Source organism: Pseudophryne corroboree, chromosome 1, assembly GCF_028390025.1.
Source record: "Pseudophryne corroboree isolate aPseCor3 chromosome 1, aPseCor3.hap2, whole genome shotgun sequence".
NCBI lineage: Eukaryota > Metazoa > Chordata > Amphibia > Anura > Myobatrachidae > Pseudophryne > Pseudophryne corroboree.
Genome location: NC_086444.1, coordinates 422,768,754 through 422,785,884, shown reverse-complemented (window position 1 = coordinate 422,785,884; position 17,131 = coordinate 422,768,754). Strand labels below are relative to the sequence as shown.

At 45.2% G+C, this 17,131-nt stretch overlaps 1 protein-coding gene and 2 pseudogenes across 1 annotated transcript in view; 1 reads left to right on the top strand and 2 right to left on the bottom strand.

Moving 5' to 3' along the window:
• Positions 1 to 17,131, bottom strand: part of POLE (DNA polymerase epsilon, catalytic subunit) — a 335,686-nt gene that overhangs the window by 151,652 nt on the left and 166,903 nt on the right. The window contains exons 19-20 of the mRNA XM_063913394.1: positions 6,286 to 6,432; positions 6,032 to 6,177 (exon numbers count right to left, since the gene is read on the bottom strand). Of these exons, the coding sequence (XP_063769464.1) occupies positions 6,032 to 6,177; positions 6,286 to 6,432 (293 nt within the window). The remainder of the gene's footprint in view (positions 1 to 6,031; positions 6,178 to 6,285; positions 6,433 to 17,131) is intronic.
• Positions 9,660 to 9,779, bottom strand: LOC134935502 (5S ribosomal RNA; annotated as a pseudogene).
• Positions 12,557 to 12,676, top strand: LOC134935497 (5S ribosomal RNA; annotated as a pseudogene).

Here is a 17,131-nt window from a genome sequence, read left to right as displayed (position 1 = left end):
ATGAATCAGGTCCTAAGAAGGCTGTACTTGATACCAATATGTGAATAGGATGAAAAGAAATAGCTGATCATAGACGGCATGTAATAATATGATATGGGCAACTATATCAAAATCAATACATTTCTAAGAGTATGAAGAAACGTCCCGAAGAATTAGGCTACAAGAAGCTTTGGGTAAAAAACCCCACAAAAAACTACAAATAATTAGTTGAGTATTCATAAATTCTAAACATTCAAGTAATTTGGTGATGTAGCAAAGAGAAAAGCAACCAGTCATTAGGTGTTCATAAAATCAGGATTTTGGTACTTACCGATAAATCCCTTTCTCCGATTCCACATGGGCCACTGGAGTGCAGATACAATGGGGGATATAGTAGGCAGTAACTCGGAGCTGGCACTTTAAATGTATAACCATGTGACTAGCTCCTCCCCTACTATGTCCCCCCTCCAAGCCAGTCTAGTCAAAACTGTGCCCGAGGAGAGCTGTAAAAGACCAACGTAATAGTAGAGGAGGTTCGCTAAGCCAACTAAAAAAAGATAATACCCAGGAAACCTGGAAACCTAGTGATAGGGTAATAGGAACAAAACGTGCAGTCACACAGTGACCTGCAACCCGGTAGGTGTAGAAGGAGGAAACAGCGCTGGGTGGGCGTCCAGTGGCCCCTGTGGAATCGGAGAAAGGGATTTATCGGTAAGTACCAAAATCCTGATTTCTCCTTCATCCACTAGGGGCCACTGGAGTGCAGATACAATGGGGATGTCCCAGAGCTCCCAAGACGGGAGGGAGAGCGCCGAGAGTCCTGCAAAACCGCTCGGCCAAACTGAGACACAGAGGCCGCAAAAATGTAAAATCCGTAAAAACGTGACAAATGTACGATGTCCCGACTAAGCGGCATCGCAACATAAAGCATTCACGGCAACCCCGTGGGCGGCTGCCCCCGAAGGTCCCCCAGAGCGCATGGAGTGTGCCGAAATGGAAAACGAAGGCTCTCAAGCAACCGCCAAATAAGACTGTCTGATGGTCAGACATATTCTACGGCCCAACGGCTGCTGGGACCCCGGCCATTTAGGACGGGAGCATCGTACAGAACAAAGAAAAAAAATCTCTGTTGAATAGCCGAAGACCTCTATACAGGGAGCCCTGACAACATCCAACGGTCACGAAGCCGGTGAAACCGCAGAGTCATATGAAGAGCAGACATGAACCTCAGCCGTAACCTTATTCAAAAAGGGGGTTGCCGGCACAGTACTCCCTGCAAGAAAACCCGAACTTTTGGCCGCCAGGCTAAATACCTGTGGAAGAAAACTGATTGAGCAGAGACATGAAATTTAGGACAACCTAGTCGAAGCGCAGCCGAGCAAACCACCCGAAGAAACCAAAGGCGGCGGCTAAATGAAAAACCGAAAGGAAAAACCCTCATCATCCACACCAGGCCACATAAAGTTTCCAAATGTGGCAGAAGTGAGACGAGATAACAGACTTCCGAAATCGAGGCCAGTAGGTATAACCAAACTAGGGAACTCCTTCCTCCTGAGAAGGTCTTGTGAACAGCCACACCGTTAAACGAAACCTGTGTAAGACTGAACAAAGAAAAGTACCCTGTTGAAGTAGACATTCCCGCAGAGGTAGGAGCCAAGGCTCCTCTACTGACAACAGGTGCAGGGTGGACTTCCAAGTCTTGCTCGGCTAAACTGGAGTCACCGGGAAGACTAGCGCGCATTCTCCCTTTATGCATTGCAGAAAGTGAGGTAGTAACGGAAAAGGAGGAAAGATAGACTAACCAGAAGCTCCAAGGAGCCGCGAGGGCATCCTTGGCTGCTGCCGTCAGAGCTCACGTCTAAGAGTAGTAAAGGGGCAGTTGAAGAGTCAGTCGGAACGCCATGAGGTCGAGCCAAGTTCTCCGCCAACAGCGGACCCGCTGACAAAACTCCGGGGAATGTCCACTCACCCGGGTGCCTGACCTGGCGGCTTGACATGGAACGAAGACTGTTGTCCTCTGCACAGAGGAGGATGGAGGTGACCTCTCTCAGCGCCGCACCTGGCCGAATGAGATAGAGTACTGGTCCCTGGGAAGTAAAAATCCTCTGACGGACCGAGTTGAGAACAGTACGAGGAGCATAAATGGGACCTGTGTCGAATCAGAAGATCCTGGATCCTGCGGATATTCTCCAGTTAGGGAACAAACCTCACTCCCTGCCCTTAAAGTAGGGCCATCTTGTGACCTTCATGAACACAGTGGGAGCGGAAGAGAGACCGAACGGAAAGGTCTGAAAGTGGAAATGAGTATCCTGTACTACGAATCGGAGAAAAGCCAGATGAGGAAGCCCAATGGAAGTAAACAGGCATTCCTGATGACTAAGGACGCCTAAACCCCTTTTTGCTCCAAACTAGCAATCACAGACTGAAGGAAATCTAAGTTCAGAATAGGCCTGGCAGAGCCATCTGGCTTCGGCACGGGAAAAAACAAAGGCCTGAGAAAAAAACCCAATTCCAATGATGTGCGGAAACAGGAATCAGCACCCTTGCGGATAGAAACATTTGGAATGCCGCCTGCAGTACGACTCTCTTGTCGTTGGAAACCGGCAGACCCGTGGAGAGGGACCACTGAGGCGGTTGAACTCCAAAATAGAGTATGTAACCGCCCGAGATGAGAAACCTAACCTAAGCATACCCAGGCCTCCCAGAAGAACCACAGATATGCGCCCATCCTGGGATCTCCCAGGTGGGAGGGAGGACCTACAATCAGACTGGTCTGAGGATGCTGAACCTTTGCCTCGGCCTCTTACTCTGAGATCCCCTGGTGACGGAGATACCACCTGCCATGGACTCGAAATTTGGAAAGGGCACGGAAAGATCTAAAGGAAAGACCGGTATAGGTCCGTCTTGGAGCTGGAGAAGCCGTAGGGGAAAGAAAAGTGGACTTACCCCCAATGGCCTGAGAAATCCAGGCGGGAAGATCCTTCCCCACCATCTGCTGCCCATTAGGATTCAATATCCGCATGTCACTGTCACAGCCCTAAAGGTCGTCGGGCTAAAACATTTAAGCGGAAATCCAGGCTCCGAGTATACAACCGTCCTTGGATACCACAAAAGAACAAAGTAGAATCGTGACTCTGATCTGCCCACGGAATCAGTTGATCCTGATGCAAACCATCCGGAAACCCAGAGTACAAATGTTCCACAACCTACCTGTTCCGGACAAGGTAGAACCCCTGCTGCCGCATATTTCTCTCAGGACGGCTCCTGCAGCAAGGTTGCACCAGGAACCGGCAGCTTCTTGGACCGGCGATACATCGAGGGGTATACATTGGAGAGGTCTCATATAGTTTCCTGCTGTCTGCGGGGAAAGGATAGCAAAACAAACATTGTTTGATACCTGAAAATGTGCATCCGGATGTCTCCAGGCCGCCGACCGGAGCACATCCAGCTCATCCGAAACAGGAAAAATCGCTGTCATTTCTTCATTGGCGTCGAACCCCGAGGAACCTGAAGTGTCCAGTTCCGACTCCTTTACCTGCAGCACCAAACGAACTGCTGTAAAAAGCGCCTCGATATCCTGAGACACTGGTTCAGACTCCACCGAAAATCGACGTCATCAGTATTCTAGACATCTATCACCTCCTCCAAGAGAGGCCTCTCATCCGCAGAGTCGTGTAACCTGGAGGTTAGCAACCTCCTTATAGAAACCTGGAGAGGAGAAATGACGGACGGGGTCTCTGGTTAACATTGACATTACCTGCATAAGCCGAGCTGTTCAAACAGGAGCGTGCTGCAGCTGCATGGAGGGCTAAGCAGATGGTTCCACCGCACAAACCTCACATAACAGGGATTTCTCTGACTGTCCTGGATGTTACGTTTAGTTAAATGAAAAGAGAAAAGGAGAGTTAAAGAAGTGCAGCCCTATGTAATCCCTGCACTATAACGTGCAGTGACAGACACGTTTCCCTCCTCTGTCGTCAGATGTCCCCGCTACTAGCGTACTGAGCCACAGCAGCTATTTGTCTGATGCCACACACCGTCCCCAAATTACAAACAGCATTAGTACCAAGGAACAATAAAGGGAAGGCAATACCCACCCTGTATGTAGAGTACTGCTAAATAAGAAAGAACAGGTGAAATACATGTTTCTCGGAAGATCCGCTGGTTGCCCAAAATGGTGGCCAGCCTGTGATAAAAGCTGGGGGAAATTTGATGTGGCAAGGTGAAGGTATGTGGGAAATGAATGCTGGTCTGTATCTGGATGTCCCTGCTATAATAATACATTGCGGAGGAAGTTGTGAGCTGCAGCCGGCTGTAACCACTAAATATGTTATTACAACAGTAAATACTCAGTGATCCTAAGTGGGCTCTGTGTGTAATTAACAGTACTGGCCCCTTTGGACAATGTGCACTGACTAAAGGGCCTAAGTCAGGTTGAAACCCTGCACCCCCGCCGCTATGGCGCCTGTATTTAATATTAACAGCGCTAGCGCAGTAACAAATTGCCAAGGGAACGCTGTGAAGTTATGTTACCTGTAATCACTGATAAAACTACACAGCAAGCAGCGAAGGTAGAGGTTTCCCCTGCAGTGGGGAAATGGCCAGTGTGCAGAGCCGCTGGGAGCTGAGGCCCTCTGTCGGGCTTAAGCTCCGTCCCCCTTATGGCACTCCATTTAAATCTTAAAAATCTCCAGCTCCATCAGATCCAGGGGCGCCCCGCATCCCCCGCCGGAAAAGCGAGCCGCGGCCGGGGATCGGGTGACTGTACCGAACCCGCTGTGCAGAGCGGGACCAGGATCCGACCCCCCCCCCAACTACAGCGCCATCGGAGCGGGGGGGCGTCCGCATCCCCCGCCAAGCCGAACCCACCGTGCAGAGGCCAGGCTCCCCCCCCCCCCCCCCCCCGTCATGGCGCCTATTTCAAATCTTAAAACCTTTAGGGGAGCACAGCGAGCAGCGGCCGGGGAGCGGGCGAAGGTACCGAACCCGATATGCAGAGCGGGACTAGGCTCCGCCCACTGAATTTAAACCTGTAGCGCAATCGCAATGGGGGGCGAGCTGGGGGGTGTTGAACCCGCTCTACAGAGCGGGAATAAGCTCCGCCCCCTCTATAATGGCGCCAAATTTAAAAAAATGTCTAGCGCCTCTTTTTTCTAAATATCAAGTGGCCGACTGGGGTCTTGATATTGTGACCCTGAGTATCTGAATACGGTGACTAGCCATGTGAGCTATAAGAGCACACTGCATGCAATATGAGCCGTGGTCAGGGGACGGAGTTCAGAGCTGGGAGCGGGGGGGAGCATTTGTACTCATCACTGTTGCTGCATAAATGTCTGGAAGTCCATGACTTTGCAGGATGATGGAGTGGCCCCGACACGCGCCGCACGCAGTGGTGTCCGGCCACTCATACTCACCGCTGCCTTGCTGCCAGAATCTTCTGCCGACGGAGCAGCCCCGACACGCGTCGCACGCAGCGGTGTCCGGCCAGTCTCCGGAGAGCTCAGTGTCTCCTTCAGCCGAGGCCCATCTCAAGCCACACGCAGCTGCGATGGGACCTCGCTGGCAGCTCCCGCGGTGCAGACTGGCAGTGGCAGAGCTGCCAGTTTGTGAGTGTAAGAAGAAAAATAAACATTTTCAAGAGAAAGCCCAAGAGTGAACCAGCTCCCTCGGGCACTAAACTAAGACTAAGACTGGCTTGGAGGGGAGACATAGTAGGGGAGGAGCTAGTCACATGGTTATAAATTTAAAGTGCCAGCTCCCAGTTACTGCCTACTATATCCCCCCATTGTATCTGCACTCCAGTGGCCCCTAGTGGATGAAGGAGAAAGAAAGGTCAATTTCTGTGTTCTAAGGGGGAGATTCAAATGTTTGAAAAGTCAGTTGGGAGTCTGTTTTTTCCTATCTAATAGACAGGAAAAAACAGACACCCAACCGACTTTTCAAACATTTGAATTCCACCCTAAGACTCAAGGTAATATTTGATAGTTAAGTTTACAAATGGGCTGTAAATTAAACTATAAAAGTTTTATAAATGTTTTAGTGACAATCATACCTTGTGTAGCCCTTTGAACTCATATCTACGGTCTCTGAAAGCACGCACAGTATCTACATAGAAAGAGTTCTCGCGCTGGCATATGGTGGTGATGCGATCCTCCAGCCTAGTTACATGTATCTTCTTGTAAGCTTTTCTGCAGTAATCTAAGATGAAGAGAAGGACTTTGGCACATTACTTTAAAAATCAATACATTTGGTATTCGTGTAAACAGAATACTGGTATATAAAACACAGTGCCAAAAGGTTGCCCACCTGCCAGCCTTTTCTTCTCATACTTGGCTTGCTCCTCTCTCGTCAACTTGTGAAATGCTCTTGGGGGTTGCCCAGGAAAGAGAGGAGGAAACTTCTCAGATTCTAGCTGCTGCTGTATCCGATGATACTCACTGCGGCTGGCTGGCACTGTAAGCAAGGAAACAGTCACTTTCATAAGTACATTTTTAGTTATACTGCATGAAAAGTAAAAAAAAGTAAAAAAAAATAATAATAATAATTCTTTATAACTAGAACGCCATAGTACCATTCATTGTTATTCTCTAACTTGATCTATGTATTTTATTTTTCTAGTCAAATCCACTGGACATACAAAATCCGAACCTAGAGAGCAAGAACCCCATCATGGCTTCAACAGCCATACCATTAACACCAGCAATACTTCTCTCTGATGATAAAATGGTCCCTAGATTAGCAAATGTTTCATTAGATATTATCAGAGGGTCAATCATGGTGTCTTCATCTGTGCATCACAAACTTATTGACCAATCCAGTGTCACCAACTTTCCACTTTACTTTTCCCAGAATGCTGTGCAGCATCTGCGCCAGTGGTAACAGATATATACGTTATGGTAAGAACTTACCGTAGATAACGGTATTTCTCCTATGTCCACAGGATAACATTGGGATATGCTTGAGCATCAGCAGATTGGCACCAAATCGATCACGAGCTTTGTGGCCTCCCAGGATGCACCGGGCTCGTCTACATAATCCCGCCCAACGGCTCAGTCAAATCAGTTGTTTCCAAAGCATTTAGGCAGGAGCATTATGTAGAACCCTATTCAGGCGAGAAAAACACACATGCACGCCCTTCCATACAAGAGGGAAGAGGTTAGCGAGTATAAAGATTCACAAATCAGGTGCGTCAGGCTGGGATCCCTGTGGAAATCTGTGGACATAGGAGAAATACAGTTATCAAGGTAAGTTCTTACCATAACGTATATTTCTCCGGCTGGATGCACAGGTTATCAACAGGATAACACTGGGATTTCCCAAAGCAATTTTTTGTGGTGGGGACGCTCCTGATTGGACAGGAGAACCTTTCGCCCGAATTCAGCGTCATGAGAGGCAAAGGTATCCAAGGCATAATGTCTAATAATGTGTTAATGGAAGACCATGTGGCTGCCTTACATATCTGTTCTGCTGAAGCACCATGTTGTGCTGCCCATGAAGGACCTACCTTACGTGTAGAGTGAGCAGAGACATTAGCCAGAACAGAGAGATCAGCACGAGAGTATGCTTCTGAAATAGTCATTCAAAGCCATCTTGCTAGCGTCTGTTTAGTAGCAGGCCATCCCCTCTTGTGAAATCCATAGAGAATGAAGAGAGAATCTGTCTTTCTGATGGCACTGGTACGATCTATGTAGATTGTTAATGCACGGGGTACGTCCAGCGACGCTTCTCCCGCAGACAGTAACGATACCTGAAAAGCCGGTACTACAATTTCTTCATTAAGGTGAAACTTCGATACCACCTTTGGAAGATAACCAGACTTAGTTCTGAGAACTGCTTTATCTGGATAAAAAGCAGAAACGGAGAGTTACACAATAGTGCTCCTAAATCTGATACTCTTCTAGCTGATGCCATAGTCAGTAGGAAGAGTACTTTAGCTGTTAACCATTTTAGCTCCACTTTTTTTAGTGGTTCAAACGGAGCCCCTTGAAGGACTTTGAGAACCAGACTTAAATCCCACGGCACTGCAGGAGGAACAAAAGGTGGTTGAATGCGTAGCATTCCTTGGAAAAAAGTACGCACATCCTGTAAAGTAGCAATTTTCTTTTGAAACCATACAGTCAATGCCGAAACTTGAACTCTCAAGGAAGCCACCTTCAAACCCTTATCCATTCCTGCCTGAAGGAAATCTAAGACTCTGGATACTCTGAAAGATTTTGGATCCATCTCTCTTTCACTGCACCAATGAATATAGGTTCTCCATATTCGGTGATAAACACGAGCAGAGGAAGGGTTCCTTGCTCTAAGCATTGTTTGAATTACCTGTTGTGAGAAACCTCTTGATTCTAGGATAGAAATTTCAACAGCCACGCCGTCAAAGACAGCCGATCCAGATGCTTGCGACAACATTAGTAGATCTGGACGTTGAGGGAGCAGAATTGGCGCATCCAACGACATCCTCTGCAGATCTATGTACCAATGCCTTCTGGGCCATGCCGGAGCTATTAGAATCACGGCACCCTTTGCTTGCTTTATTTTCCTCACCACCCTGGGTACCAGGGAAATTGGAGGAAACAGATATGCCAGATGAAATTCCCATTTCACTGACAGTGCATCCACAAGGATCGCTCCAGGGTCTATTGTTCTTGACCCGTAGCCCGGAACTTTGTGGTTCAGACAGGATGCCATGAGGTCTATCTCTGGCAACCCCCACTTGTCTACTAGCGTCTGAAATACTTCTGGGTGTAGAGCCCATTCGGTTTCTTGAATGGTGTGTCGACTGAGAAAGTCCGCTTCCCAGTTTAGGACTCCTGGAACGAACACTGGGGACAACGCTGGAAGATGGAGTTCTGCCCACTTTAGTATGCGACTTACCCTCCTTCATTGTTCTTTGGCTGCGAGTTCCTCCCTGATGGTTGAGGTACGCTACTGCCGTTGCATTGTCCGAGCGGATCTGGACTGGTTTTCCTTGCAGAATGTCCTTTGCCTGAATTAGTGCCATGTATATGGCTCGTAGTTCCAACAAATTTATTGGCAGGCCACTTTCCTCTTTGGTCCATTGTCCCTGGAACCATAATTTCCCGAACACTGATCCCCAGCCCAGAAGAATGGCATTCGTTGTCAGGATCTCCCAATCTGATATCCAAAAGGGTCTCCCCTTGTCTAGATGGGATGTCTGTAGCCACCAGGCTAACGACCTTTTTACCTTTACTGGAAGTACCATCCTTTGTTTCTTTATTGTCTGATGTACTCCATTCCATCTGGTTAGAATCAGATGTTGAGTACCAAAAAATAACCAAAGAAGGTTCAAAAGAAAGGACTCTTTTTTGGGAGCACTCTTGATTCAGAGGAAAATGCTATACTTAATAAATTTTCAAAACAACAATTAATCAATATAAATCAAATCCTAGGAGTAAATGTGTGTGAAAAACATAGCTTAGCGAAAATATTAATAATTCTAGTTATTCGTGATCTCAGATTCACGATTGATGAATTGCCGGAGAGTAGAATTCTGTGATGCCTATGTCAACAAGAATCTGCATCATATTTTTTGAAGTGTATGACCATCATTCATACTGCTGATATCCATTACGGATTATATAAGTGCAGAAAGTAAAATCATTGGTCATGCGAATCCCAATATTGCATGACAAAGTTGAGTGCCACTGTGTCCAAAAGTCAATTTTTTGCAGTACCAGGGTGTTCAGAGGAGGTCTCCCTTCCTTGTACTAACCCGGCCTTTCACTGCTTAGCTTCCAAGTTCGGAAGAGATTGGGCATCTCCAGTGAAGTGTGACCGCAATTATTGGACTTTCCTCCTTGGTCACTCCAAATATATGTCAAATGGTTGCTGTATGTTAGGAATGGAAATAGTATGTGATTCGTAACAAATGAGTTACAAAAGAAAATTACATGCAATCAGCTAAATCATCAACATATGACACAGTGGTCACAAGGGTTAATTACATCTGCGTGACACGGCGGTCATAAGAATACATACATATGATTATGAATAATCAGCAGATGCAGTGAAACAGTCACAAAAAAGGAAGGAGAAAATAGACGTATGCAATTATCCTAACAATCACCAGCTGGTTAATCAGCATAAGACACAGTGGTCACAAAAGAAGATAATTATACATACACCCCCTGATTATGTGACTGAGTTTTGTTGATTGACCTGTAATTAGCTGACAAACAGATACATGACACAGCGGCCATATAAAGAAATTATATGCATGTAATAAAACGATCACCGACTAATTAATTAGTATATGACACAATGGTCACCAAGAGATGATTATAAACACAATTCCTTGATTATACAGCATGTGATATCAGAATCACAGAAGACATGTAGTTAAGGATAATGAATGTGGGAAATTCACAAATGCCACGTATAATTACTAAATGATTATCCTTATATCTAGGCTCAGAGCAGATCATCAGTACGGCCGTACCAATTTAGATAATTGCTTTAGATTATGCTGTAAAAGACAGCATATATGTATGGCAGAATGGCTGACAGACGGGCATAAATTATCAGGATACCCGTTCTTTATGACAGACCTGTGTGGCGTAACAGCAGGCAAACGGAATAAGTCAGTCAGAAGGTTATTGGTGATAAAGCCCCTCTGGGTCAATGGGGAAAAGAAAAAGGGGAAGGGGTAGGAAAGGAAGGGGGGAGAGAAAAAGAGGGGGGGAAAAGGGTGGGGAGGGGGGGGCTTTTGAAATGGTAGGGAAAAGATGTGTGTAACAGCAGGTTATAATTGAACCTGCAGAGTCTGTTAAATGATTTTGTAGAAAAAAAAGAGGGGGATAACTGCAATTGACAGTTTAAAGCGTTACAATTAAATACTGAAAGAATGGTTGAGTTTTCTCACTGGTGTTGAGTATATACGATACCAGTACTGTTGTTTGTAATGTAGTTCCGTTTGTAGCTGAGTGGAAGCTCCGAGGATTGCAGCGGCGTGTGTCCGTATTGACGCTCCAGGGGAGCGGTAGTTTGGAGCCGTTGCTATGGGGATGCTTCAAGAGCCGCTGCCGCGTCTGTCCGTGGTCTCTCTGAAGGAGAGCGATGGCTGGGGCCGTTGCCTGGTGATGGTCTGAGCGCTCCGGCTGGCGCGGTCACGTGTGCGCAGCACGTGATCGCTATACCTCCTGACGTACGTTTCGCAAGAAAAGCTTGGTCCTGTGACCAAGCTTTTCTTGCGAAACGTACGTCAGGAGGTATAGCGATCACGTGCTGCACACACGTGACCGCGCCAGCCGGAGCGCTCAGACCATCACCAGGCAACGGCCCCAGCCATCGCTCTCCTTCAGAGAGACCACGGACAGACGCGGCAGCGGCTCTTGAAGCATCCCCATAGCAACGGCTCCAAACTACCGCTCCCCTGGAGCGTCAATACGGACACACGCCGCTGCAATCCTCGGAGCTTCCACTCAGCTACAAACGGAACTACATTACAAACAACAGTACTGGTATCGTATATACTCAACACCAGTGAGAAAACTCAACCATTCTTTCAGTATTTAATTGTAACGCTTTAAACTGTCAATTGCAGTTATCCCCCTCTTTTTTTTCTACAAAATCATTTAACAGACTCTGCAGGTTCAATTATAACCTGCTGTTACACACATCTTTTCCCTACCATTTCAAAAGCCCCCCCCTCCCCACCCTTTCCCCCCCTCTTTTTCTCTCCCCCCTTCCTTTCCTACCCCTTCCCCTTTTTCTTTTCCCCATTGACCCAGAGGGGCTTTATCACCAATAACCTTCTGACTGACTTATTCCGTTTGCCTGCTGTTACGCCACACAGGTCTGTCATAAAGAACGGGTATCCTGATAATTTATGCCCGTCTGTCAGCCATTCTGCCATACATATATGCTGTCTTTTACAGCATAATCTAAAGCAATTATCTAAATTGGTACGGCCGTGCTGATGATCTGCTCTGAGCCTAGATATAAGGATAATCATTTAGTAATTATACGTGGCATTTGTGAATTTCCCACATTCATTATCCTTAACTACATGTCTTCTGTGATTCTGATATCACATGCTGTATAATCAAGGAATTGTGTTTATAATCATCTCTTGGTGACCATTGTGTCATATACTAATTAATTAGTCGGTGATCGTTTTATTACATGCATATAATTTCTTTATATGGCCGCTGTGTCATGTATCTGTTTGTCAGCTAATTACAGGTCAATCAACAAAACTCAGTCACATAATCAGGGGGTGTATGTATAATTATCTTCTTTTGTGACCACTGTGTCTTATGCTGATTAACCAGCTGGTGATTGTTAGGATAATTGCATACGTCTATTTTCTCCTTCCTTTTTTGTGACTGTTTCACTGCATCTGCTGATTATTTATAATCATATGTATGTATTCTTATGACCGCCGTGTCACGCAGATGTAATTAACCCTTGTGACCACTGTGTCATATGTTGATGATTTAGCTGATTGCATGTAATTTTCTTTTGTAACTCATTTGTTACGAATCACATACTATTTCCATTCCTAACATACAGCAACCATTTGACATATATTTGGAGTGACCAAGGAGGAAAGTCCAATAATTGCGGTCACACTTCACTGGAGATGCCCAATCTCTTCCGAACTTGGAAGCTAAGCAGTGAAAGGCCGGGTTAGTACAAGGAAGGGAGACCTCCTCTGAACACCCTGGTACTGCAAAAAATTGACTTTTGGACACAGTGGCACTCAACTTTATGTCATGCAATATTGGGATTCGCATGACCAATGATTTTACTTTCTGCACTTATATAATCCGTAATGGATATCAGCAGTATGAATGATGGTCATACACTTCAAAAAATATGATGCAGATTCTTGTTGACATAGGCATCACAGAATTCTACTCTCCGGCAATTCATCAATCGTGAATCTGAGATCACGAATAACTAGAATTATTAATATTTTCGCTAAGCTATGTTTTTCACACACATTTACTCCTAGGATTTGATTTATATTGATTAATTGTTGTTTTGAAAATTTATTAAGTATAGCATTTTCCTCTGAATCAAGAGTGCTCCCAAAAAAAGAGTCCTTTCTTTTGAACCTTCTTTGGTTATTTTTTGGTACTTGATACTTTCTGACTCTAGGGAGCACCACTGAAAGCAACATTGGTGTTGGGAAAAACTCCTACAACATCTATATTTGCCATATACAGAAGAAATTCTATTTAAATTCAGTTTTTTTCAGAGGTTACTAACTATTTATACATTATTGCTTGGACTGGTGCGGTTCCCTTCTAAACCCATTTTAGAATCAGATGTTGCAAAGGTCTTGAGTGGAATTGTGCATATTCCACCATGTCGAATGTTTACACCATCAACCTAATCACTCGCATTGTCGTGTGAACTGAGATTGTTTGACTGTGCAACAATTCCTGAGTCATTAACTGCACCTTGGATATTTTTTCCACAGGCAAAATTATCTTCTGCAGACCTGAATCCAATACAGCCCCTAAGTGAATCATCCGTTGTGACGGTGACAATGCTAAATTCTTTTGTCGTATAAACAACCCTTAATGAAGTCTAAGAACACTGTACGCTGTTTACTTAAGAAATACCGTAAGGGTACGCTAGTTGCGTAACGATCGCTCAGCCGTAGGCGAGACGCTCGAGCGTCACGTTCGCTCACGGCCCAGTGATCACAGGACAGCACGTTATTGGTTATGTCTAGAGTAATGATTCGCTATGGCGTAGCGTACGCTCGAGACCACGAGGAGATCACCAGCGGCGCAGACGCTCACAACGCTATACCTTTATGTATAAACCTTTTATCAATGAAATACACAGAATACCTTAATGTGAATACAGGGTGTATGTGCAACCTTGTGTAACCTAACTAACTACAAAGCTGCTTGAGCGTCACCGACGCTCAAGTGAACACTTTAAAACTATAGAAAATACACAGATACTGGTTTAGGGTCCAAAGCCTATTAACTGTATTATATCTAATATACTTGTAAAAAGAATAACAGTACAAATGATACACTACAATATAACAGAGACTTCCTAACCAAAATACAATACTATCTAATACAATACAATACTAGTCTAGGGGAGGTGTGAGAGAAAAGAGAAAGGAGAGAGAGAGAGAGATGGAAAGAGATGAGAGAAATTGGCTCACAGTAAGACAATGATTACGGAGAGAAAACTTACGCACAAGGGGAAACGATCGCATGCGCCTGGACATCCAGCACCCGATCCTCAGCAATGAGAACCGTTGAAGAGTGAGCCCTGGATGTGGTCGGCCTGCCTATTTATGCCCCACACACACAATGCAATCCAATGGTCCCTACAATCTTGTCGTCCATTGGACACAGGAATTCGGCTTCGCATCATAACAAAAGGTCATAGGTTGATTCATACAGGTGGGCTGTGACGATTTCCAACAGCTCAGGTGGGTGGTAAACTGGGTTTCCCGCCGCATACCTGAGTATGAGTAAATAATAGAAATGGACATAAACTTCTTATGTCCATAACTATCCGCACGAGCGATTAATACGCTCCAAACCAACACCGGAATATTGTTAATTAAATACTCTTCCGATGGGTACCAAACACTGCTATATGATTCCTGTTAGACCCTTCGTACCATACAAAGAGGGATTCCTCCGTTCAGGGACGTTCTATGTTAACTAAACTTTCAGGAACCATTAAAGGGATCATGATCTATAAACTACATTAATTATAAAAATGTGTAACGAATGAGTCGCACGCTACGACTACATAAACTCTACCGTAAATACGCATACCGTGCGCCCGCGGGTGCACGCTATTGCGGGTATGCGCCTTCACGGGAGAGCGTACGCATGCGCAGCGCGGATCAGCGTGAGGTGCAAATATGGCAGCATGTATAAATAGATATTTTTCTGACTTTGACAGTCCACCCTTTGGCAGTCAATAATAACTGCCACCTTCTAAAACATTTCAAAAGGAGAAAAATATATGTCAGGGGTTAATTCATTTCCATGGTTGGGTAGGGGAGGAGAGAGGAGTAGGTGTGAAGAGGGTATGACCTAGTGAGATAGCAGAAGCATGTGTGTATAAGTCCATGTTTGGGGGGGGTCATGTATCATCGTGCCGTACGTGTTGTAAATCAAGCTTCGAGGTATTGCGAAGTATACATTTGAATTCCTTCTTATCCTGTGGTACAGGTCTGTGGATGGGCTGTCAAACTTAACCGAGCTCTTTTCGGATTTTTGAACAAAATGGGGAGCACATTTTAGTTGATGATACATGAATGGGGGAATATGTGATTGTTGATATCTGTGCCTGTATTCCCTATACTATGTGTGTTATTACCTGAGGGTTGTAGAGATGAAGATGAAGAACACTTATGGAAAATGCAATGATATTCTATGTCAGGTAAATGTACATCTGTCGTCGAAGTTTTGTTCGGTATCAGTTGAAAGTCGTCTTCTTTGCGCTGTTTTGCTCCTTAGGCATGAGCAACAAGCTTTGTCAGTGCCATCAGATTTACAAAGAATGTTGGGCTAGCGTGAGTTTAAAAATACTAGGGAAACTGGGGATCCATGGCAAAGTTCATCAAGTGTCCATTTCTCAAGTGGTCAAAACTCTTTCTTTGGTCCATCCGTTGTCTGTATAGCGTCTCGTCAACTTCCTCGTCCAAGGGGGTCTTGTTATCTTGGAGAAAAGCAGAAAAACAGGTGAAAGAAACGGACCGTATAATCGCATTTTCATCACATCCTGGTTTCTATCATTGGGTCATAAATCAAATCCAGGTTAATTACGGTTTCCTCACTCCTCAAGCTCATCACTTTTGTACTTTGTTTGCACCTCATTAAAGCCTGCCCGCATCTAAATATCAATCCAATGGATATAACAACACCCAAGATACATAGTAGAAACTTTCCAACATCCATTATGACTCCTTGAGCCCAGTCTCCTAAACCGGAGAACCAATTTCGCGGGTTCAACCATGACACCCAACCAGTCAGCTCATTACCTACAGCAGCAAGGGTGAGATTGTGTTTTCGACGAAATTCCCACTTCAATTGGAGAATGTCGTCCATCTTTTGGTCTATGACCTCTACCGGATCCTCGGTGCTATTTGTGATATACGTGCAACACTTTATGCCGTACTGTGTTGCCAATGTAACACAATATCCGCCTGTTACTGCTGTAAGATAATTAAGAACCATTCTATGCTGTACCAGTTCTGTTTTATAAGCTTGGAGTTCTCTTCCAGTGTATCTAAACGTGTCATCATACATTTCAGTGATATTATCTAACAAATTGGCGAGTGCGGAAATGTATCTATAATTCATCACTCCTCGAGCGGTGCGAGTGAAATCTAACGCTACCAGAACCTGAATCCCGGTGGATTCATGGATAAGATCAGAGGCCGGATGCTCTAACCTTTCTGACAGTTGTCTTTTAACTCGGTGCTCGTAATGAGTGTGAGTATAAGGAGCTTGGGCACCACGGTGTATGTCCTTCATTTTGTCATGTGTTACAGTCATCACTTCAGGCAATACTTTTCCAATATAACACAATCCTTCAGAGTTTGGGGCAAGCCACTTGTACGCCTTTCTCCCGCATATGAAATATGCATCATCGGGGAGGACATATGGGACGGAGAAGGACATTACCATGTTACACACCTTCCAGGTGAACTCTCCTGACCCTAATTCTTCCATCTGTTTAATGCACGTATCAGTTTGTACGATATGTGCACAGTATCCTGGTGATACCTCTCCAACTCTAGTAATCCTATTTCCTAAGGTATATCGATACCGGAAAGATTTTCCTCTACTGGCTATGTGGCGTACAAGCTCTGTATCTGTAGGCATTCTATCTGCTCTATGCGAAAAGGTCATGGTAAGGTTGCTCCATGACACTTCCCAATTTCCCGGCTTACGGGGATTGGAGATATTAAAACATAAGAGGGACCTATCCACATGGTATTGGTGGAGCTTCAAACTAGGAGGGCTGGAGATGTTAAACCTCCGGTCCACCGGTCTCCCACCACTTAGCTCAAGTACCTCCCCTAACGTTAAAGGAAATGGTACTAGCCCTGATTTGCTATGACCCTGAGGTACTTGAGAGCATACCCAACAATCTGTTTGGTTTAATACATTACCCACTAAGGAGTGATAGT